The sequence below is a fragment of the Balaenoptera musculus genome, chromosome 5 (assembly GCF_009873245.2).
Source record: "Balaenoptera musculus isolate JJ_BM4_2016_0621 chromosome 5, mBalMus1.pri.v3, whole genome shotgun sequence".
NCBI lineage: Eukaryota > Metazoa > Chordata > Mammalia > Artiodactyla > Balaenopteridae > Balaenoptera > Balaenoptera musculus.
The window spans coordinates 110,955,748-110,981,032 of record NC_045789.1 but is presented as its reverse complement, the minus strand read 5'-3'; the positions used below and the strand labels follow the sequence as shown (position 1 = coordinate 110,981,032).

The window sequence follows — 25,285 nt, the reverse complement described above, 5'->3', positions numbered from 1 at the left end:
TATCCACATTACCATTAGGAATACTAGGAGAATGAAGGGGGGAAAAATAGAAGTTAAGTTTTTGAAGTCCAGAATAGGCTTTTCATGCCTACACAATAAATTTGAAAGCCAAAATGTTTTGATTTGCAAGAGCCTGGTTGAAAAGGATTTTAGCAATAAAAACAGAAGGCAAGGAAAAAAGCAAACCACAACGTTTATGCTGTAACAATAGATTGGAAAGAGACTAGAGGGATGTCCAGAGGGCTCTGTCTCAATAAATTAGTACCCTAGGAGAGGAGTACTAAGATTGAAGGGGCAAGGCTCTGGAAGGGTGTCTTAAAGTCTGAGGTGAAGGCACTGAACTTGGGAAGACCATGTGAACAGAAAGGAATCAGATTGAACAGATGCTACCCACCACTACCACCATCACCCTAGTCAGAAGCCCAGCCAGTGCCTACAGGGTTCCCACCACCACCTGGCAGCCCTGCAGGTCTGCTGTGTCCTGCATCCATGTTTTTGTTGTCCTTGTCTGCTGAGCATCTTCTATTGACAAAGGTGACCAAACATCCAGGTTTGCCCAGAATGTCCCAGGAATGTAAGTCTGTTGCTTATCTGCTTACACCTCTTATGCCAGCATAATTAATAACACCTTCTCTATTATTTATATTTTATAAGTGATAAAAATGTATGATCACTCTCCCCATTGATAACAGTCTGCCTTTCCACTGCCGATCATCCAGCAGAGTTAGCACCTGTTCATCTCTTGAGGTTTTTCTATCTTATCTCTACTGTTCCAAATAGACACACCCCTTTAAATGGCCCAGGACCCTTGCAGGGCCCCCTAAAGCAGAAGATGAGATCTTTGGCACTCAAAAATGGCATAATCAGCAGAGACCTTAAAACACAGTTGGGTGACACTGGACAGTGGTGACCACTTCTGTTTCACATCTCAATTGAAGTACAGATACCTTAGCATATTTCACTCCCTTCAGGGCTTAGCATCCTCCTTGTGCACATAGTATGTGCTCAACAAAGACTGATCAAACATTCTGATTGGAGGAACCCTCAATTTTATTATCAGTGCTGATGTAGCCAGGATGAGAAAGAGAAGAGAACTTGATATTGTTTTTAATTCTATAAATGCGTGTTTAAGGTACATGGTTGATATTACAGGAGGTCATCAATGTGTTTAATTTTTTATAAGTTTATGTTCTTCTAAATATTCTTCCAGCAGTAGGCAGAAATTTGGGGAGGGGGAATACTTAGTAGAAAAGAATAGTGATACTTTGAGTGTTTTTTCAACTTTTCTTTGTGATTGCTTTATCACAGGAATGTGATATATTCTTCCTAAATTTTAGATTGTCCCTTATCCATAGATAAATTATTATAAATATGCAGAACCTTGGCTTGAAGTTTGGGTGACTAAGGACTGTAATTTTGCTGTGGCTTTGAAGTTTCACAATGTGTTCAGAACTTTGAGTTCCAGAGCTCAGCTGCCATGAGGTGTTGTTTGAGAAGAAACCCAGCATCGTCGCTTAGGTTACACAAAACATTTGTTGGCAGCTTACTTCTCATTTAACTCAAAATTTGAGTTGTTTGATGCTTGGTGATTATCATTCCTGCAGTAGAATTTTTCAAAACAAATAATAAACATTAAAAAAATCTAACTTACCTCATAGAATTTTATATTCTTTTTTATTAATGTTGTTTTTGTAAATTTAAATAAAGAATAAGGATCATTAGCAATCTTCTATGGCTTCCTGAATTAAATACATTCCTTCAGGGAAGATTAAGAGACCTTAATTTAGAATAGTCCTTCCAGTAAAGAAAGAAATTTTTAAAAAATTCATTAAAATGTTATAAAAATCAAACTCATTCTGAAAACTTGGCATAAAAAAGACCACAAATAACAAATGCTGGAGAGGGTGTGGAGAAAAGGGAACCCTTGTGCACTGTCAGTGGGAAAATAAATTGGTGCAGCCACCATGGAAAACAGTATGGAAGTTTCTCAAAAAACTAAAAATAGAACTACCATACGACCCAGCAATTCCACTGCTGGGTATACATCCAAAGAAAACAAAAACATTAATTCAAAAAGGTATATGGATTGGGTTGTTTGGTTTTTTTTGATATTGAGCTACATGAGCTGCTTGTATATTTTGGAGATTAATCCTCTGTCAGTTGCTTTGTTTGCAAATATCTTCTCCCATTTTGAGGGTTGTCTTTTTGTCTTGTTTATGGTTTCCTTTGCTGTGCAAAAGCTTTTAAGTTTCATTAGGTCCCATTTGTTTATTTTTGTTTTTATTTCCGTTTCTCTAGGAGGTGGGTCAAAAAGAATCTTGCTCTGATTTGGGATATGGGGATATATGTATACATATAGCTGATGCACTTTGTTATACAGCAGAAACTAACACAACACTGTGAAGCAATTATACTCCAATAAAGATGCTAAAAAAAAAAAAAGGTATATGCACTGCAGTATTCATAGTAGCATATTTACGATAGCCAAGATATGGAAGCAAACTAAGTGTCCATCAACAAATGAATGGAGACGATGTGGTGTGTATATATATATATATAGATATATATATACAATGAAATACTACTCAGCCAAAAAATAATGAAATTTTGACATTTGCAACAACATGGATGGACTTGGAGTGTATTATACTTAGTGAAATAAGTCAGACAGAGAGAGACAAATACTGTATGATATCACTTATATGTGGAATCTGAAAAATAAAACAAACTAATAAATATAACAAAAAAGAAACAGACTCACAGATATAGAGAACAAACTAGTGGTTACCAGTGGGGAGGGGGAGGGGAGGGGCAAAATACAGGTAAGGGATTAAGAGGTACAAACAGCTATGTGTAATATAAATAAGCTATAAGGACATATTGTACAGCCCAGGGAATATAGCCAATATTTTATAATAACTATGAATGGAGTATAACCTTTAAAAGTTGTGAATTACTATGTTGCACATCTGAAATTTATTGTTAATCAACTATACCTCAATAAAAAAATGTAATGCAACTAATATTCAAGAAAGGAAATAAGTAGAGTTAAGTCTTTTGAGCTACCTTCCAAACTTGGTTACCTTTTTTCCTAACAGTTTTTTAGGGTTGGGTCCTCTAATCTTCATGAGCAACAAGGACATTTTAAGCATAGTGAATGGTGCAAGTACTAATATCTGCTACTCCAGGTAAACAGTTAAGAAGAACATAAGCCTCGATTCAGTATTTACTGATATAAAGGATTCTTGCCAGAATGGTGAGTTCAGGCAGGGTATTATAGATTTTTGGACTGCCCAGTGTAATCCGACTATGAATAGCAGGTGATAAATATACCAGAATAATACTGTCAGAAACAGAGTGGATAAGAATGGTTTTTTGATTCATGAAATTTCTACTAAAAATGTTGTATTACACAAAAAGTAACTAGCTTAATCTTTTTTTTTTAACTGAACAAGTAATACAGAGATTTTGGCTCTAGATCATGCAGTATATTGATGCTTTAATGTACCCCCACTGCAAACAAACAGAAATGATAGTTGCAGTGTAAAAGTGGAAAACCCACGAGATATATCAGGGCTTCAAACAATATAAGCATCTCCGTGGAGTTGATAAAGACACAAAGTAGTTGGCAGCAACTAAAGCTATTTGCTTATTGGGCTCTGGTTTTTGAAGGAATTAGCAACAAGTTCCTGGAGGTTAGAGCAAGGTCATGCTTTGGAAATTATTTTTTTAAACTCTGACTACTATTTCTGATTGTTTTATTATAGTTTTCTGTTTTTATTTTATGGTGATCATATCTTCTTGAATCTCTGAGTGTAATAATTAAAGGTTGTGTTGTCAGAATGTTTAATTTTTTATGGCTTTTTTTTTGTTTCCCTAACTATTCTTATTTACTCACACTGTGCTTTTCTGTTTGTCTTGGATTTTCTCTTTTATGTTGCTTGTTTTCCTCATATGCCTGTTTGTCTTAGGTTGTCTGTTTAGCTCTAAGAATTTAGTACTGTGAGACTGGTGTGGGTTCCCACCAATGTTACTTTCAAATAGATGTAAGTAGTGTGGTTTTCCTGTAATTCTCTCTGGAGTGGGAAATTGTACTGGAGCATTTGTGCTTGGGTGTTAAGGGCTAGATTTCAATTTAGAGTGAATGGGTAGGGAGCCAGTCAAATGCCAAAGAGGTGGAATTTACCTTGAATTGACATTCACATTAGTTGCCTTTAAGTTCTCCTGCAAGGTTCTGTTCAGTTTTGAAGAAAAGAACCCCACAGGTTTTTGCAGGAGGGAAACTCTGGTTGCCTGTCTTCTGTAAATGGGGTGGAGGGAGGAGCATCTCTCCCCTCCAGTGAGGTAAAGATATTTTTCAGAATATCACATTTCAGAACGTTTAGCAGGGTACATTGTTTGAAAAGAATCTGGAATTTGAGTCTCCACCACTTGCCAGTTGGGTGATCTTGAGCAAATTAATTAAACTCATTATTTCAATTTTCTCATCTGTAAAGTGGGAGCGATGATTTCTTCCTTATAAAATTATATTGCAAAGATTATAATGTTTTATATATATAATATGTATCACAGAGGCAGACTAACCATTAGCTTAGCAAGTGTTCAGGGCATGAGCAAAATGGGGGCCCCCAAAAAGAGAAAAATAATTAGGTAAAAGTATTTAGTTTTTCAAAAGAAAATTATTCAGTTCATCATTTTGATTTAAAAAAAGCTTATTTGTTTGTATTTTCTTACACTTTTAGAAAATGCTTTTTGATACTTTGCTGTTGTCCTATGTTGAATTACATATTGGAATGGCACCACAAACATCTCAGTGCTTAGTTACTTGAAGGATATTCATTTCCCTCTGGTTTCCTCCTCTCCCTCTGGTCTTCATCTGGGACCCCACCCAAATACATATACCCAATCATTTTACTAAATTAAGCATGCGCAATTTTTTTTAAAAATCAGTCATCAGTTTTATACACATCAGTGTATGCATATCAATCCCAATCGCCCAATTCAGCACACCACCATCCCCACCCCACCGCGGTTTTCCCCCCTTGGTGTCCATACGTTTGTTCTCTACCTCTGTGTCTCAACTTCTGCCCTGCAAACCGGTTCATCTGTACCATTTTTCTAGGTTCCACATACATGCGTTAATATACGATATTTGTTTTTCTCTTTCTGACTTACTTCACTCTGTATGACAGTCTCTATATGTGCAAATATTTAATACCTTTGTGCTGATATACTTAGGAGCTAGCTTTGGACTTATAGTGAATTTTCACCTTAAAATAATTCAAGACTATCCATTCCTATGGCTGTTTTGTTTGTTTATTTTTCACCTGGGTCCTTTCAGCTTACATTTTTCTATATTATTCAGTGTATCATCAGGCTCACAGAGCCTGGTGACTAACGGGCTTTTCTGGTCTGTTGTGTGAAAAAAGAAAAAACTATTCAAAAAAATTATAAAATCACAAATGCATAGGTGGTAAATTTAAAAAATATATAATGGTACTCACAGGTTTGCCGCTATTTGATATCCTCATTACGGAGTCAAATTGATGTACAGCAAAGCACACCAGGTAAGTGCTCATGGGAACAGACTTCTGGAAAGTTGTTCGATTCCATTTATCATCCACCGACTCTTCTTTCTATTGAAAGGAAAAGATAATCTTTTATTTATAAAAAGATCAATCATGGACAAGACAAACAAAAAATTACTCCAAACCTAGCTTTCCAGTCAGAAGTCCTTTGTCAAAGCTTAGGTGTAAAAAGAAATTTTACCCCTAACTGGTGATGTTGAAAAAAACTAGAGGAAAATTCATTTTATTTTTAGTACTGTGAAAGAGTGATTGAACTATATACCATATGAGGTTTCTCAGGGAGAAATACAACTTTGTGATACAAACTGGACAGGAGTTTATCTTTCTACATTAAACACACAATCCTGGCCATAATATTTGAGCAGGTACTATGGCCTCTTAATGAAGAAAAGGCTAGTGCTCAGTGCCTTGCACACAGGAAGAACTAAGCAGGTATTTGCTGATTTGACTATGTGCGAGAGGGCAATAGCTGTACCAGGCATAGCAGGATGTCATGTTGTCTTTTCCATCTCTGGTTGTCTCCATCTGAGACCCAGGGTATGGTCACTAAAGTCACTGCTTTGGTTACCATGGAGAGAGAGAAGGATTGCATTACTTCATGCAACTACTGACCCCATCTGTCTGGTTTTCTGTCCATGCCAGCTTTGCCTTCCTCTCTCAGCCAGTCATCAGTCCTAATACTTCATCCATGAATAGTTGCCTAACTCCTGCTACCCATTGTTTAAACATTTCCACATGCCCTGCAGCCACACAGTGAGTCACTCTACGCTGGAAAGCTTTAAAAAAGGATTAAGAGAGGGAGGCTAGACTAGAACTTGATGCATCATCGACAAGGCAAGCATGTTATGTGCACATGCTTATAGAGAAGAGTTGGAGCCCCAGCAAAGTTACTCTATGATAAAAACCTAGTAGTAGTTTCGATCTCCTAAGGACCCAGATTATTCACCTTCTTCCAGGACTAGTTTCTGGAACTAGGTGAAAGTGAAGAAGTATATACTCTGCAAAACAAAAAGGTCATGTGAGGAAACCATAAACGGAGGTTAGTAAAGTTTGCATTCTTACTCCTCCCACCTTCATTTTCTCCGTTCCATGCCAAAAATTTCTGATGGCACTTTATTCTGATCCAGTCTTCTGGATTAGAGTGTCATAGTTTAGGTTTATCCTTTCCTCTTTCTTCTCCAATCAAAACCCAATTGCCCAGGTGTCTGACACCAGAAGAAAAGTTGATAAGCTTACACCAACAGTTTACTTTTTAACCTTCTTACAGCTTTGGTTTGCTTTTTCGAGGAATATTTGTAATTAAAGAGGATGAATTTCAGTGATGATAGTTCACATAGTGGATCAGAAAGATGGGAGATGTAATGTAGGCACAGTGCTTTTCTGGTATTAGGTAGGTGACAATTATATCTAAGGATGAGCTTCACCCTTTTACATGTCAAAGGTATAAGGAATAATAAACCTCAACCTGGAGGTAATGATGCTTTAGTTAACTGAGTTACCCATTCTGGAGATGAGGAGCAGTAACAGAGGAAAGAGTCATGTTAATAATTATACAACCAGAACTTATTGTAGCCTTTTTTTTTTTTTTTAACATTTAATGAGTACTTCTTGTTCACTAGAATACCTATGGGCATGGTGTTTCCTGGAGTTGTGGCTATATTCCAATATTTAAGTGATGATTTTTTGTAGTAGCCCTATATTAAAAACTGGGTTTATATTCAACTGAAAACCAATAATAGTAATTAGGCCCTTGAATATTTTAAAATCTGTAATTCCATTAGTTTGCCTTTAATTTGTCATGATTAGGGGCTTCTTTCATTTAAGCAGAACCCAGCTAATGTATGTCTACTGTATCCATTCTTGCTTAGAAAACCTAACATGGTGTTTTGACTGGAATGTGATATCTTGAATTAAAGATGTCTAGTACTCAAAGAAAAGAGATTGCCCAAATGTATTTTCAAGCCTCTAAATAAGCTATTAGAGCACATTTATTTTAGAATTCAGTAGGTTCTTTCATAGCAAAGCAGGTAATTTACCTGACATTATAAACAGGCTATCTGCATAAATGAAAAAATTTAAAATACTCACCTCCACTGGCATATTTGAAAGTGCCTTATATTCTTTGGGGTGGATGATAGATATTGTATAAGTTGCCTTTTTGTTGGGCTCATCAAAACAAGGGAAGGATTTCCTGGCATCTGTTGGTTCATGATCAGTGGCTGCTATGCTCCTTAGAAATAAACACACAAACAAAATATATGTTGCCTCTGCTGATAGCCCCTATGTTTCTATTCCTATAGAAAAGAATCAGCTATGTAATTATAACTACTGCATTTCTTAAAATGAGTTTCCATCCAGAAAACTATCAAATAGTTGTCAAAGTCTTTCCTGCAATTGTTAGGTTAACAAATAAATGAAAATTCAGAAACTGCTTCAGATATTTTATATGAGTAGTTAGGTATTTTGTTGCCATAACTAAAAATCTGTGAACTCTAAATGAGCAAAAATCAATCCAATTCTGAGCTATCACTCTTTCCATCCTAAAGCCATCAAGCGACAAGTAGATAAACACGAAGCCAAACTCAAAGGCTTGCTTGTACCTGTCCTTCTCAGTGTGAACAGCTGTGTCCTGTCACAGAGTAGAGGAGTGTATTCCAGAGTCCACAGCTCCTGTCCCTAATAGTACATTCTTTCTTACTTATGTTACACCAGGGACAAATCCCTTAGTTTTCATTTTCATGCAGAGTCAGCCCCTGAGCAATCTCCCAGTGAAGCAACCTTTGGCCAGGTTTAAAGTCCACTTTTGGAAAGAGACAGTATTCCTTTATGGCTCTAACTTAATGCTTATTAAGCTAAAATGTTAATGTTTAATGTTTCCATCATTTCAAAGTGGAAATATTTTTTTCTGAGTAATTGCTCAAAAAAAATCAATGAATGTAAACTTTTTACATGTAGTTATATTACAGTAAGATATTGTACATTTGCTCATTAGAAGAGTAAGAGAGTAAAAAGTGTAAAAGGAAAGAAATGTTGACATATTCATTAATAATTTGTGTAAGGAAAGTATTTCATCCTTCAGAATTCTCAGAGACTAAGGAAGGTATTTCACAAAGAATAACAAATTGTTACATTGTTCATTGATCCAATAAATATTAATTGAACCCCTTCCTACACACACACACACACATTTACCAGGCATTATTCTAGATTCTGAGGGAATAACAAAGAATAAACAAATAAATAAATAAGGAGAGTGATAAGAGCTATATAGAAAATAAAACAGGGGAAGCGACAGAGAATGACTCAGGAAAAGTGGTGAGCAATATTAGGTAGAGTAGTCAGGGACAACCTCTTGGAGTAGGTGATGGTTTGCTGAGATCCGAATGATGAGAAAAACCCAGACAGGTGAAGATTAGGGAAAATATGTTTCCTTAACAGAGGGAACAGCAAGTGCACAGTCTCTAAAGTGGAAGAGAATTTAATATGGTTGAGGACCTGAAAGATGTCCAGTGTAGCTGAAGTACAGTGAACTGGAGGGACTAAGGGGTCAGCAGAGGCCATGGTAAGTGTCTTCATTTCATTTGGGTTCAAGGATGCATTATATACATTAACTTATCTAAAAAATAATATGTCATAGGTCAACATCCAACTACAAGAAATTAAAATATTTTTGAATTTCTTTTAAAAACCCTCTGGATACAAAAATTAGTTGTTAAAAACTCAGCCAAAAAAACTAATCTGTAAAAAATAAAACTGGAAAAGGGCTGTCTTTTAGGACACTGTTGACTGAGGGGGACAACTTTCTGGGATGACTGAAAAAATCTATACCTTATGTATAGCTGGTTCATTTTGTTATAAAGCCAGAAACTAACACACCATTGTAAAGCAATTATACTCCAATAAAGATGTTAAAAAAAAAACTATACCTTTTTATGGGTGTGGTTAACAAAGATGTGTGCATTTGTCAAAATTCATTGAATTGTTCCCATTAGTTGTGTGCATTTAATGTATATAAATTTTACCTAAAAATAACTGTAAATCAATATTGAGCTCCAGTAAGTAGGTTTAGATTTGGATTGTTGCAGTGGCATGAGTTAACAGTTCAGAAACAATCTTCTCTGTATCCCAAGCTTGAGCAAATGAAAAAAAAAATGAGGAGAACAGAAGGCAGGTTTCTCACAGCTGGGGAAGAGAGTTATAAACTTGTAAAAAAGGAAGACTAGACCTTGGTATTGAACTGTAACTGCAGGTTCAGTGTATATTCAATGATTTTTCACATACACATGTATCTATATATGTAAATGGATATAAAAATACACAGAGACATGTATTTCCTAGTTTTGTCTGCTGAACAGGACTAGAAGAAATGACAAGCTTGTAGCAATGAGCACAACTAGTTCCCATTACCACACTCCAATAAAAGGAACCAGAACTCTTCATAAAAATGGCTGATTCCAGTGCTGGATCGGAAAGGTCCAAAATGATCCTGGAACATCTTGCTTTGCCAAAAAGTAAGGAAGTTTTCAAAGAATCATAAGAATAAGTTAAAAGGACACAAAAGCCAGCTTGAGGGGATTACCCCTGGCCAGATCTGGGGGGACATCAAAATAAGTAATGGAATTATAAACTACTGATTAAAATAAGAATCCATGATAAAACATATGAATAAATAAATAAGTGGGGTGAAGGAAAGCTCTTCTTTACAGTAGATTGCCTACTAATAATTTTAGGAGGAATGATGGCTTTAGAAAATCATCAGTGGGTGCCAAAACAAAGTGGATGGAAGTTTGTTGAGGAAAGGGGTATCTGAATAGTTTCAAACACTTTCTCTGAAAATTACTTACAAAGAAAAAAATTATAACTTTACAATGAAGAAAACTGTTGGATACCTCCTTAAGCAAGTAATCAAAGATCACTAATAATTGTACAAATCAACATAATGTGTCTCCTGATGTGACTTCGTGAGAGGGACTAAGTATCACTTCTGTGAAATTCCTGACAAAAATGCTTAACTTGCATTTTTAAATCATGAGGAAAATCAGACAAACTAAAACTGAGGGACATTCTCAAAATAACTGGCCTGTGCTCTTCAAAAATATCAAGGTTGTGAAAGACAAAGAAAGGCAAGGGACTGTTCCAGTTTAAAGGAGTCTAAAAAGGCATGACATTAAATGCATTGCATGAATCCAAACTGGATACTGGACTGGGAAAAAAATACTGGGTTAATTGATGAAATTTGATTATGACTGTGGATTAGATTATTATCATATCAATGTTAAATGTTCTGATTCTGATAACTGTACTGTGGTTATGTTAGAAAATGTCCCTGTACTTAAGAAATATATACTGAATGTGAAGAGGTAAAGGGAGACAATGTTTCAATATACTCTAAAGGTCGAGAGAGAGACAGAGACATGGGGTTGCTGGGGAGAGAGGAAATAGGACAGAATGTAAACAATTGGTAGTGTTCCTAGGAGTTCCTTATATTGTTCTTGTAACTGTTCTGTTAAGTTTGAAATTATTTCAAAATAAAGTTACCCAAAAAGTCCCAGCCAAGAATTTATTCTTCAGTATTACTGATTAGTTTTTGTGATAACAGTTTAACTAATCAATTGAAGTTTCTAACACATGTAGACTGTAGTGAATTGCAAATGCATCAGAATATAAAGAAGCCTGTACACTTCCCCAGTGTACTAAGGATTTATAAGATCCATGAGGCTCCAACCCCATGTTTAGTCAGCTGCTTTTTTCTTTTGAATTCCTCTTGATTCTGATTTCTTCCCCAGGCAAAGGAAGAGGAAAGGTCACTCTCTGCAAGAATGTTTCAGTTTAGTCACACCTCAGAAATAAGCCAGATAACTAATTTGGGAATATGAGTGTGATTAACAGACAAAAAGGGAGAAATTGACAATAATACAATAATAGTAGGGGACTTGATCACACCACTTACATCAATGGACAGTCATTCAGATAGAATCATCAGATAGAAAACCATTAAGAAATCAGTGGTCTTAAATGACACATTAGATCAGTTGGACTTAATATGTATCTACAGGACATTCCATCCAAAAACAGCAGAATACACATTCTTTTCAAGAGCCCATGCAACATTCTCCAGGATAGATTGTATGCTAGGCCACAAAACAAGTCTCAACAAATTTAAGAGGATAAGAATTATATCAAGCATTTTTTCTGACTACAGTGGTATGAAAGTAGAAATCATTTACAGGAAGAAAAACAGGAAAAACACAAACAGGTGGAGACTAAACAACATGCTACTATAAAACCAATGGGTCAATCAAGAAATCAAAGAGGAAATCAGAAAATACCTTGAGACAAATGGAAATAAAAACATAACTATCCAAAATCTATGGGATGCCTCAAAAGCAGTTTTAAGAGAGAAATTTATAGCAACACAGGCTTACCTCAAGAAACAAGAAAAGTCTCACATAAATAACCTAATCTACCAACTAAAAGACTTAGAAAAAGAAGAACAAACAGAGCCCAAAGTCAGCAGAAAGAAGGAAATAATAAAGATCAGAAAGGAAATAAATAGACACTGAAAAAAAATAGAAAAGATCAATAAAACCAAGAGCTGTTTTTTTGGAAAGATAAACAAACTTTATAAGTGTTTAGCCAGGCTCACCAAGAAAAAAGAGAGAGGACCCAAATTAACAAAATAAGAAATGAAAGAGGAGAAATTACAACCAATATAGCAGAGATTAAAAAAAATAAGAGAATATTATGAACAGCAATAAAGCAATATCTTAGACAACCTAGAAGAAATGGATAAATTTCTAGAGACATAAAATCTTCCAAGACTGCATCAGGAAGAAATAGACAATCTGAACAGACCAATCTAAAAAAAACTCCTATCAAAGAAAAGTCCAGGACCAGACAGCGTCACAGGGGAATTCTACCAAACATATAGAGAAGAGCTAATATCTATCCTTCTCAAACTATTCTAAAAAAATTGAAGAGGAGGGAACACTTCCAAATTCACTCCACGAGGCCACCATTACTCTGATACTGAAAGTAGGCAAAAATACTACAAAAAAAGAAAATTACAAACCAATATCTCTGATGAATATAGATATAAAAATCCTTAATGAAATATCAGCAAACTGAATTCAACAATATATAAAAAGGATCAGACACCATGATCAAGTAGGATTTATTCCAGGGATGCAGTGATGGTTCAAGATCCACAAATCAATCAATGTGATACACCACATTAACAACAGGAAACATAAAAATCACATGATTATCTCAATAGCTGTAGGAAAAGCACTTAACAAAATTCAACATCCACTCATGATAAAAACTCTCGCTGAAGTTGGTATAAAGGGAACATATCTCAACATAATAAAACCCATACATGACAAACCCACAGCTAACATCATACTCAGTGGTGGAAAGCTGAAAGCTTTTCCTCTAAAATCAGGAACAAGACAAGGATGCCCATTCTTGTCAATTATTTACATAGTATTGGAGATCCTAGCCACAGCAATCATACAAGAAGAGAAAACAAAAGACATCCAAATAAGAAAGAAATAAGTAAAATTGTCATTATTTGCATGATACTATATATAGAAAACCCTAAAGTCTCCACTAAAAAACTGTTAGAACTAATAAATGAAGTCAGTAAACTTGCAAGATACAAGATTAGTATACAGAAATCTGTTGCTTTTCTATACACTAATAATGAACCAAAAGAAAGATAAAGCAAGAAAATAATCCTGTTTAAAATCACATCAAAAAGAATAAAATACCTAGGAATAAACTTAACCAAGGAGGTGAGAAACCTATACTCTGAAAAGTATAAGACATTGATGAAGGAAATTGAAGGTGATGCAAAGAAATGGAAAGATATCCTAGGTTCATGGATTAGAAGAATTGATACTGTTAAAATGTCCACACTACCCAAAGCAATCTACAGATTTAATGCAATCCCTATCAAAATACTCGTGACGTTTCTCACAGAACTGGAACAAATAATCCTGAAATTCATATGGAACCACAAAAGACCCCAATTTGCCAAAGCAATCTTGAGAAAAGAGAACAAAGCTGGAGATATCACTCTCTGGCTTCAGACTATACTACAAAGCTACAGTAACCAAAACAGTATGATACTGGCACAAAATCAGACACGTAGATCAATAGAACAGAATAGAGAGCCCAGAAATAAACACATGCACTTATAGTCAATTAATCTATGACAAAGGAGGCAAGACTATACAACGGGTTTCTTTAATAAATGGTGCTCAGAAACCTGGACAGCTACATGTAAAAGAATGAAATTAGAACATTTTCTCATCCATATACAAAAATCAACTCAAAATAAATTAAAGACCTAAATGTAAGACCAGAAATCATAAAACCCCTAGAAGAAAACATAGGCAGAACACTCTTTCACATAAATTGTAGCAATGTTTTTTTAGATCTGTCTCCTAAGGCAAAGGAAACAAAATAAAAAATAAACAAATGGGATCTAATTAAACTTAAAAGCTTTTGCACAGCAAAGGGAATCATCAACAAAACAAAAAGACAGCCTATTAAATGGGAGAAAAGATTAGCAAATGATATGACCAGTAAGGGGTTAATATCCATAATATATAAACAGCTTATACAACTCAATACCCAAAAAATGAACAACCTGAATAAAAATGGCAGAAGACCTGAATAGACAATTTTCCAAAGAAGACATACAGATGGGGAACAGGCACACAAAAATATGCTCAACATCACTAATCATCAGAGAAATGTAAATCAAAACAGTGAGATATCGCCTCACACCTGTCAGAATGGCTATTATCAAAAAACACAAACAATAAATGTTGGTAAGGATGTGGAGAAAAGGGAACCCTGGTACACTGTTGGTGGGAATGCAAATTGGTACAGTCACTATGGAAAACAGTATGGAGGTTCCTCATAAAACTAAAAATTGGACTACCATATAACCCAGCAATTCCAGTCCTGGGTATCTATCTGAAAAAAAATGAAAACACTAATTTGAAAAGATACATGCACTCTTATTCATAGACAAGATATGGAAGCAACCTAAGTGTCCATCAACAAATGAATGGATAAAGAGGATGCAGTATCTATGTATACAATGGATATTACTCAGCCATAAAAAAGAATGAAAGTCTGCCATTTGCAATAATATGCATAGACCTGAAGGGCATTATGCTTAATGAAATAAGTCAGACAGAGAAAGACAAATACTGTATGTTATCACTTATATGTGGAATCTAAAAAATAAACAAACAAATATAACAAAACAGAAATAGACTCACAGATATAGAGAACAAACTAGTGGTTACCAGTGGGGATAGGGAAGTGGGGAGGGGCAAATGTGGTAGGGGATTAAGAGGTACAAACTACTATGTATAAAATAAATAAGCTACAAGGATATATTGTACAGCACAGGGAATATAGCCAATATTTTATAGTAACTTTAAATGGAGTATAATCTATAAAAATATTGAATCACTGTGTTGTATACCTGAAACTAATATCATAAATCAACTATACTTCAATTATTTAAAAAGGCCCTATTTGTATATGCTAAATTCCATCCAGAGTTACTGAAGTTTTCTAAATATATGCAGATTTGAAAACAACGTATATGAGATAGCAATACAAAACGATTTTAGATCACAACTTCTTTGGGGAGGTTTTATTCAGTGATTAAAACTTCTTTTTAAAATTAGATGAATTGATTTGCAAATTAATGGAAAAGACCCGGCTAATCTCACAGTATGTTCAGGAGTAACTCTTGGGTATGTCCTAAATAATTATAATGCCAGGCAAATGTGCTGAGGTAAACCATTTTTACATAGGGGTCTCTCTGTGTTGTAAGTCACTTACTAGACCCAGCACATTAAAAATATAATTCTGTGTAGCTTGTTAATTTACAAAAGGGAAGGCATTCCTCTGACTTCTCTGAGTGCATCAGATCAAGGTGACCTTAGAGAAAGCTGAAGAGAGAGGAAGTGATGATTGCAAGCACCAACCGTTCACTCTGAATCAACTTAAAACAAACCAACTACTTGATTACCTCATAAATCATCTGGCGTACTGTTTCCAATGAAGACTCTCAGGCTATGTTCAGCAGTTTAATATCTTGAGCCAGCAAAATAAACAACAAGGTCTGGGTGAAAAACTTAAATGAAAGACTTCTGATGCAGGCGAGGCAGCCGCAATGAAGTATCTTTGCAGACTAGTAAAGGGTTCCAGAATTCAGTAGAGGAGCTGATCAGTGCAAGACAACCCATCTAGATTATTCAAACTCCAACCTATTTTTATGGTGGTTTGAACCGATTAATTATTTAAATTTATTTTCCAAATGCATTTTTTCTATGTAGAGGATACTCAAGGTCAAGTAAAATTTCTTATTGTTTCCTTGCTTCCAAAATAAAGGAAATTACTACGCATCCTGCAACAAGTGAACAAGACACCCCTGCTGAAGCTGTTCTTTATTGATAATGGGCATACTGATAGCTTGACATATCAATATAATGAATAAACTGACATACAATGAAATTTCGAGATCAAAACTACAAATGAGGGGCTTCCCTGGTGGCGCAGTGGTTGAGAATCTGCCTGCCAATGCAGGGGACACGGGTTCGAGCCCTGATCTCGGAAGATCCCACATGCCGCGGAGAGACTGGGCCCGTGAGCCGCAATTACTGAGCCTGCGCGTCTGGAGCCTGTGCTCCGCAATGGGAGAGGCCGCGATAGTGAGAGGCCCGCGCACCGCAATGAAGAGTGGCCCCCGCTCGCCGCAACTAGAGAAAGCCCTCGCACAGAAACAAAGACCCAACACAGCCATAAATAAATAAATAATAAATAAATAAATAAATAAAAATAAAGGAATTCCTTTAAAAAAAAAAAACTACAAATGAGGATACATATCTGTGCGTGAGGATATAATGCACGCACACGTGCACACAGATGCACACACACACGCACTTAATTATGACCATCTCAATGATTTCTTTTCTGCTCTGTTTCCACTTAACTCTTAAATCTTTATCACAAGCCCTAACCTTGTGCTTCAGATTTAATTATCCAAATGCCTACTAGACATCTCTTCCTAGATGTCTGACAGGCATTCAACACATCTGCCATGGAACTCATGACCTTCCCTTCTAAACCTGGTTTTTCTATTTTCAATATCATTGAAAGGTGTGGGCTATCAGATCAGATATCTGGAGCATCCTAGATCTATAACTCATCTCTTCCCCATAGCCAGTCAGTCTGCAAATCCTGACTACATTACCTGCAAGCTATTTTCTCCATTATGTTCTCTTCTGTCTGTCCTGAAATCACTGTCCTACCTGATCTTCATCATCTTCTCTTTCCTCGATAACTGCAGTTTCTCTCATATACTCATGTATAGATTTAGTTCTTTCCTCCCCATGTAAATAGTCATTGGTTAACTTTTCCTGCATAATGCCTGTCATTAATTATCCTTACTTTTTTTTTCCTATGGGTTTTCCAGAGTTATCTCTATCTAGCCTCTTCATATAAACCTCTCCTACAAACTTATTTCTTCTCCCTACTATGCTTTTTTGACCTAGTGCCTTTCCTGTTTGCCTGCTTTTACCTTCTTGCTTGCCTCTGCCTATTGAAATCCCACCATTACATCAAAATTCAGCTTCAATCCCAGCAATGCTGTAAAAACCCAGAAAACCCAAACCGGAAACCATCTGTCCCTCTTTTAAATTCTTGTTGCAATTCCTGTCAATTCCAATGGTTCTCAGTCCTTAAAGTATGAAGACTGCATTCCTAAGTCAAAAAAAGATTCTACTGACTCCTGTTGCCTTTGACAGGATGGGGAGAAAAGGAACCAAGGGAAGTTTTCCATCCGGACTGAGTGGGAAGGTGGAGGTGTCATTGGTGGAAATTGGATTCCTTTATGGGAAAGGGGCTGTGGTGGTGCAGCATGTCCCAGCATGTTCCAGAGGACACTAGTGTGAGAGCCTATATGAAAATTTCTATATATTCATTTAATAATCGTTAAGTTCTCTCCGTGTGCTAGGTAGTGAACAAGAGAGACACAGGGACCCTGCTCTCAGGGACCCACAGAAGATTCCACAGACTCATGCAGTTGGGAAACTGCATACTATGGCAGCTTCTAGAGGTTCCTAATGAACATTATCATATAAAAGTCTCTGCAAAGTCCCACCATTTTAAAAAACTTTTAAGTTTAAAAAACTTTAACATAATTTTGTGTTTAGTATTATTTCCCAAAGAAATTTGGCCACAGAATTCCTCCCTTGCATTTTTCTGGCAATATCTATTAATATCCCATGCAACTAGAACTCTGTGGAACAGATAATTAGGAAATGCTGTGTAAGAGCAATCCAAATGCAGAGAAGGAAATGCTGAACCTTGGAGAGAAGAGAATATTGTTACATACTTTGGAGATGTGAGTAGAGGGGAACTCTGAGAAGAGAACAACTGGAAATCCTACATAACTATTGAGAAAGAGTGTTGAAGTGGTTTGGTGGTGTGGGCAGGAAAACATTCCAAAGGTTCCAATCCTTCGAAGTGGTTTTCCTCAGACCCGAAGGAACAGACCAGAGAGTAGGAAAAGTGGCTGTTAAGTTTCCCAAACTTTCTTCTCCTGAGCCTCACTATAGCTCTCTCCCCAGGGAGATGATACGGTTATTATGGCTAGGGAACTCTAAACTGGCTCTACCTTCTTCTCCAAGTCTCCATTTGCCTCTGAATTTTGAGAGAAAGAAGCTCAGATAGTTGTCTCTTCTCCGTGAAGTTCAAGTGTCGTTTGTATTTACAGCAATCAAGTAATTTTGGTTACTATTGAGTGCACTAATGTTTATTTGCATTGTGGTTGCGACGGTCATATCCCATACCGCATATACTCAATCCTGGAGTTAATTTTACAATAAGGCAGAAGGGTTGGAAAGTATAATCTTGATGGTATACATAAAATGCATTACTCTGATGGCATTTGAAATTGTGTGAGCATCAAATATTACAAAGTTCACTCTATAATATGAAAGGATGGTGCTGTTCCCCCTGAACTCACTCTTGTGGCCCTCCTCTGCACTCTGTAGATGAGACCCACTAGAGGCCTGCATTGTCAAAATGTTATTCACAGGCTTGAAAGCAAACAATGCACTTTTCTCATATGCTTGAAATATTTCATAATAAGAAAAACAAAAAGTATTCCATTGAGCCTAAATGAGGTTATTGAGTATGTTCCAGAACCATTCCAAAACCATGTGTGCAGTGCAAAACTGGCTGCATCCTGTGTAATGTGAGAGCCTCAACTGCTACCAATGAAAACAGACAAACCTGGTGACACCAGTCCTCCATGGGAGCCTAACTGAGCACCAGCCTTCCTCCCCAACCTTGCGTCATTTAGTATTTCTGAGTATTTTAACAACTAAGACAGTTAAGTTTCAGAATGTCCTCTCTCAAGTATATATCTTATCATAAAACTAACTCATACAGTAAAATAATCCAAAGAGTTAGAATGAATAATATATATTTTAGCATATAGTAATTTTTTGTACTTATAAAATACATAACAGAAACTTATTAATGGAACTGTGTTCCATATTTTTTGGCCTTCCTGTAGTGTATAGAATTTTATAAAGTATTTTGATGGCTTTACTCAGATGCAATTTCTGTTGTTTTCACAACCCAAAAAGCAGTTTTAAACTCTTAGCAATAATCATTTAAAAGTTTTGACTTGTTTTCACTTTACACTAACAGATTTTTAGAATCTCTTGAAGGTAGATATTCTTTAGAGTATTATTCCTTTACCAAATTGCAAACACTTAAAAAAATCATCTTATTGTTAGTAAGGCTCAGAGAAATAAGTTCTTTCATTCATTGTTTGTGGAAATGTAATTTGGGACATATTTTTGAAAGTCAGTTTGGAGACACACACATATACATATGTGCATGCACATGTGTTATATATGTGTAGATGTGTGTATATATACACACACATGCATGCACTTGTACATGTGTAGTTTGAGCCAATTTCCTAAGAAATTTCCTATAGAAATATTAGAAAATACTATTCATAGTTTTTTATAAGGCTGTTCATTACATTTTATAGGTGTTTATAGGTAAAAAAGTAGAAGCAATTTAAGTGCCCAAATCTAATGGGAAAGTTGAATGAATTACATTATATTGATAAAATGGGCTATCATATATCCATTAAGTCATTTGTGGAAGAATACCAAATTACATGTTAAAGTGTTGACATATTTTAAAAACATGTTACATAATACTATATACAGCATAATAATGCCATGTTTATCTGTATCCAGAAAAAATAACTAGAAGAATGTCTGCCTAAATGCTAACAATGACTATGCTTGAATGATGGACTTATAGATGGATTTTATTTCTTATAATTTTCTGTTTCTCAAGTTTTCTGTAGTGAATGTGTCTTATTTATGAAATAATTAAACAAAATAAATGTTACATGTTTCTTGACATATTTGTACCCTTTGACCCAGCAATTCTATTTTTCGGACTATATCCTAACATGAGAAAATAAACAGATACACACTTACAGAGGTACTTACAACTATGTTCTTTCTGACTTGTTTATAGTAATAAAATACTGGAAGCTACTTGAATGTCCAACATTAGGGAATTGGTTTTAAAAAAATAACTGCATTCATGCAGTAGAATATTACACAGTCTTTAAAATCAGATTCTTGAAAATATTTAACAAAGGGAAATGCTTACAATATATTCAGTTAAAAGGTATATGGACAGAGAGATATGTAGACATAATATAATTACAATTTTGATTACCTAAAAACAATTAGAATATACATTAGCGTTTTAACAGGGCTAACCACTGGGTGGTGAAATTATTTATAGGTTCTTTTTTTCCTTTTTATAATTTTCTATGCTTTCAACATTTGTAATTTTTATAAACAGAAAGAATATGTAAACAATGAAGAAGCTTGTTTTTTGCAAGTAATATTAAGATACAGTATCTATATGAACATGATCCCTCCAAATATTTTTTCAGACTATCATTTCTACTCAGTTTATTGCTGTACTGCACAGTGAGATAAGAATGTATAATATTTTATTTTAATCCCTGGGTCTCTCTGACAAACAATAGGAAGAATTTTGACCAAAAGATTTGCCTTGCTCTATAAAATGCTTAAAACAACATAGGAAAGGAATATTCAGAGGGCTGGCCTCAGTCTCACTCTGAACAGTGACATAAGGTTTCTTAATCATTTACTTGTTCAGAATCTAAGTAGGCAAAGGTCAAAGCAGTTTCAAGTTCAGTGGTACCTCAGGTGTAGCCTTCCTCTCTGATGCAAGGACCACACCCACAGAGTGAAGGTTTTTTGAGTTCATTGAGAGAGTTTATGCCTTTGACAAAGCTCTAGTAATAGCCTCTGATTGAGCGACAAGGCAAGACCATTTGGCTAGACTCAGGGAATGCAAGTATATATACATGTATACTAGGAGGGCTGTGTGGGGGGGATATATTTATGTTCTTAATTGCTTAATATATCTTTTATGTCACAAAAGGCTTAGCATAACCATTGCATACTGCATGATAGATAATAAGCCTGAAGATTTATCCATGCGCTACCACTAATGTATGGACTCAGTGAGTATTGAAAGCTTATCTGTAAAACATGGTTCTGGCCATATGAGATTAAAAAGACATAGTCCTACCTTCCTTCCTAAATGAAAACACAAAGACAGTTGCGTGGATTTTACATACTCTTTCAATGTTTCTTCTCCAATAAAACAGACAAAATTATAATTGATATTTACTGATTTTCACTTAAATTTAGTGTGATATCATTTTAAAAGTTCACTTTAAAATCATTGCCATATAGCCCAAGAATATCACCAGTGAAATTTACCAGACACATGTATTTTTAAAGTTTGAGGTAGTTTATGTAAATATTAAGGATAGAATGCAGTATATTATGATTTTTCCTGATGAAATAAAGGACTTACACTGATTTTTTAGACTCCATGCAGCTCATTCAGTACTTTCAAATTTTGTGATAGGCTTTGAAAATATAAAATGGCAAGAATTTTTGCTTCCCAGATGAACAGGCAGAAATGAAACCAACTTTAGATAAAGATCAGACCATCAATATAATTGAAAGGTGGAAAGTGAAAAGGAAGGAGAAGAAATGGAAAGCAAGTATATAGCTTTGGAGAAATAAAGCAAAAAAAAAAATTTACTTGATTTGTCCTTTCTCCACGTATGTTGTTCTATAAAACCCCACGAGCGAGCCGTTCAGCTGGCCGGCGAACTCCATGGTCAAGTGGTAGAGACCCTTGCCACCATTGGGTGCAAGCTCTTCTTCTGTCTCCACCACCACATACTCCTGCTTTTTGTATTCGAAGCACCGCCTGACTTTCACCTGCTCCCCAGAAGGCTTCCTCAGCACCGGGAGCTGGGTGATCCTCGTCTCCCGGAGGTGCAGCCACAGGTTCCGGGTGGGTGAGCTCACGTTGATGGAGATGTTCACGCTGCCCGTGTACGTGTCCTCCTCCAACAGGGGCTTCACCTCCAGGTCGTAGTGCACTGGGTTGATGAAGTCCGGCAGCCTGAAATTTTTCCAGCCTCCACTTTCATCTTCACTGGCAGGGCAGACCCCCTGGTCCTGTGGAGGGCTCAAAGTGGGAGGCCTGTGGGAAGGAGCCTGGGTTGTGCCCTGTCCTCCGTCGGTAGAGTCACACGATCTGGTCAAGCCCACAGAAAGTCCTACTATTAATCCGACACCCACCACCACCGCACAGATAATGGCCACATGTTTCCTTTTAATGCAATATCTCTTAGAGCCTTCTCCCTCCTCCAAGATCATTTTTGTTTCCAAAGTCAAATGTTACACATAAAAGATTGTTAAATTTAACTGACTAACGTCAGCAGTCTTCCTTTTTCAATTGGAAGGAATTCCCTGGTTTGGCAGCCTGCTTTCGCCTTTCCCACACCTCTCTCTCTCTGGCTGCTTGAGTCTTTTCCTCTCCCTTCACGTTCCCACTAGACACTCAAGGATGAATGTGGAAACAAGGGGGTGGGGTAAGGACTCCAGAAGAGGAGCTGAGCTGGAGGAAGAGGACTGACGAGAATATTGTCACGGCTCCTCTTACAAACAACGCATCCCCCACTCCACCCCTCCTACTGGAGTGAGTTAAATATAAAACAGGGCTTAGCTTATCAGCCAGCAGGAGGACGATCCTTTGCCAAAGCTCTGTCAGCAGCTTTCGAGGAGAGAGCGTTTGGGAAAGAGGTGTGCTTGTGATGGAAAAACTCACCCTTTGCCACTGAGTCTGTGGCTTCTTCCTGTTTTGTGCAGTCTCTCTCTCCTAACCAAAGGGCTTCTTGCATCTCAGCTATTTTTTAGGTAGCTGTGTTTTCTTTTCATTCTTTTTCCTCATCTTATGTAAACATTCAGATTCTGCCTTTTGCCAAAGTCAGGTCCTGGAGTTCCGTGCACAGGGTGATACATAAATTCAAGGACCACTTAGGTACTGAGTAAATATTTGTTGAATTGGTGGATTAGTAAAACATGGCCAGGTCACCCTAAATCAGTTCAGTTGATGCCGGATGAAAGAGAAAAGGAAATATAAATTAGTCAAAGCAGTACTGGAGCTGAAAAGCATAAGAAGATAAGAGAGAAAAGTAATGGGTTGGAAGGACAGAAGGACAAGGAAGATAAACTTGGTTAACTTGTTAGGTTAAATAACTAAACTCTGTTAGATAATCTTGCCTAAGTGAGATTGAATTCTTTAGCCTAGAGTGTGGTAGATGACATTTGGAGGAGATTCCAGGTGCAAAGTTGGCTGTTGAAAGATCTGTTATCTGCCCAAACCTACTGCCTCTGAATGAAAAGCTCAAGATGATAGAAATCACAATAATGACTTCCATGTTTATGAGTAGCTAAGATGTATACATCCAAGCCATCTCTAATAGTAGCAGTACAATCATAAATATAAAAAATTTGAGAGCTTTCTATATGCCAGGCACTATGCTAGGTACTTCATAGAAGTTATCATTTAAGACTTACCAGCAACTCTATAAGACTGATACTATTATGATGCCCATTTTAGAGGTGGAAGGACTGACATTCAAAGAGGTAAGTCATTTGCTCAAGGTCACAGAATTGGAGCTTGAACTCAGGTTATCTGAGTCCAAAATCCAAATATTTAACTATACTGCCTCTGTTCTCTGAAGAGGAAAAATGTTTAAGGGTTAAGTAACTATGAAAAACTTGGTCAATATTTCCCAAAGTGCAATCCATGGATAATATTAATAGATATAATTGCAAAGCAGGCAGTGCTGCGGTAGATAGAGTTAAGAATGTTCTTTCACTACCTTCCATTCTTTCAGAGCTTCCAGATGGCACTACCATCACACTGTGAATCTCCCAGATAGGATATACTATTGCGTGATTTCTATATTTAGTTGATGAGAGAGTTTGTTTGGTGAGGTACCTTTTGAGGGTCTTGTGTTCCCACACTCTGAAAAATGCTACTTTAAACTGTTCCAAATTATAAATTAAACACACGGATAAAAAGAGAAGATTTTAAGAATGAGAGGGTCAACTTTGCTCTACGCAATTCTATTGTTTTCTCATAAAATAGTAGTAAGAGAAATAAAGTTAAAGGCAAGAGAGGTATATTTTTCTAAATCATAGGTTCATCTTGTTATTTATTAATTTCACATTCTGAAGTAATTCTAAACTTTAATCATAGTATGTTTAATTTTGGTAAGTCAACTTTATAAATTTTAGCCTTGAAATCCCTTTTTTATCAGAAATATCATCTGATGTTTCACTAAATGTTTCACGGGTCAAACATTTTAATGTGTTCTCCATAAATTAAAAGGAAAGTGTGGATCAAATTTATCCCAGCATTATGACTGAAAAAAATGAAAAAGAAAAGGATTTTGAAGAATGTACATAAAATTATGTTAAACTGGAAGCATTTTTTAAAAATCTCAGCTAAGGCAAACATATATAAAACTCTTAAGCTCAATTTTGTCTAGAAAGACAGCAGTCTTATCACCAGGTCCCATGTTTACACTAAACTGAACAGAGAAGATAATAGACCCTTGGAATAAGGTGCACTTAAGGGGGTTTGAGAATGGCCACCTGTTATCAAATATCTCTCCTGTTTTGCCTGAAATTCCACCATAAGGGGTTCATTATTTATAGATAAATGCAATTTTTTGCTAGCAGAAATAAAATACCTTAAATCCATGTACTTTGTGTGTGTGTGTGTGTGTGTGTGTGTGAACACGTGCATACATTTTTAGTCTAAGGCCCAACCACAACGTTTTATTAGTACCATCCTAAAAGAGCTGCCTATATCCAGTGAAGGGCATCACATCTTATCCATGTCAGCATATTAGGGTTGCCTGAGGGGATAGAGGTAAAACGTCCAGCCAGACAAGTGGGAGTAGCAGAGCCAGGCTGTGCACTAAACACATTTAGGGTCGCCATACTAGGATTTACTAAATATAAAGCCCCAGCTTTCATAGTTGGTAATGCTGCACTTCACTGCAGCAGTACTTGCTGTCCTTCTCCCTGACACTGGAACACTGAGTCTGTGGCAGGAGGCTCTTGATCTTGAAAGCCCTTGTTCCAGATCCAATCCACAGTGAAGGTCAAGGCAGCCACTGGCAGGACACACACACACAC

At 36.3% G+C, this 25,285-nt stretch overlaps 1 protein-coding gene across 1 annotated transcript in view; it reads right to left on the bottom strand.

Annotated features, from left to right (window-relative positions):
- LOC118895912 (glutamyl aminopeptidase) overlaps positions 1–22,711 on the bottom strand; it is a 105,682-nt gene extending 82,971 nt beyond the window's left edge. The window contains exons 1-3 of the mRNA XM_036853469.1: positions 21,822–22,711; positions 7,677–7,818; positions 5,505–5,636 (exon numbers count right to left, since the gene is read on the bottom strand). Of these exons, the coding sequence (XP_036709364.1) occupies positions 5,505–5,636; positions 7,677–7,818; positions 21,822–22,447 (900 nt within the window). The 5' untranslated portion in view covers positions 22,448–22,711. The remainder of the gene's footprint in view (positions 1–5,504; positions 5,637–7,676; positions 7,819–21,821) is intronic.
- Positions 22,712–25,285: the final 2,574 nt, after the last annotated feature.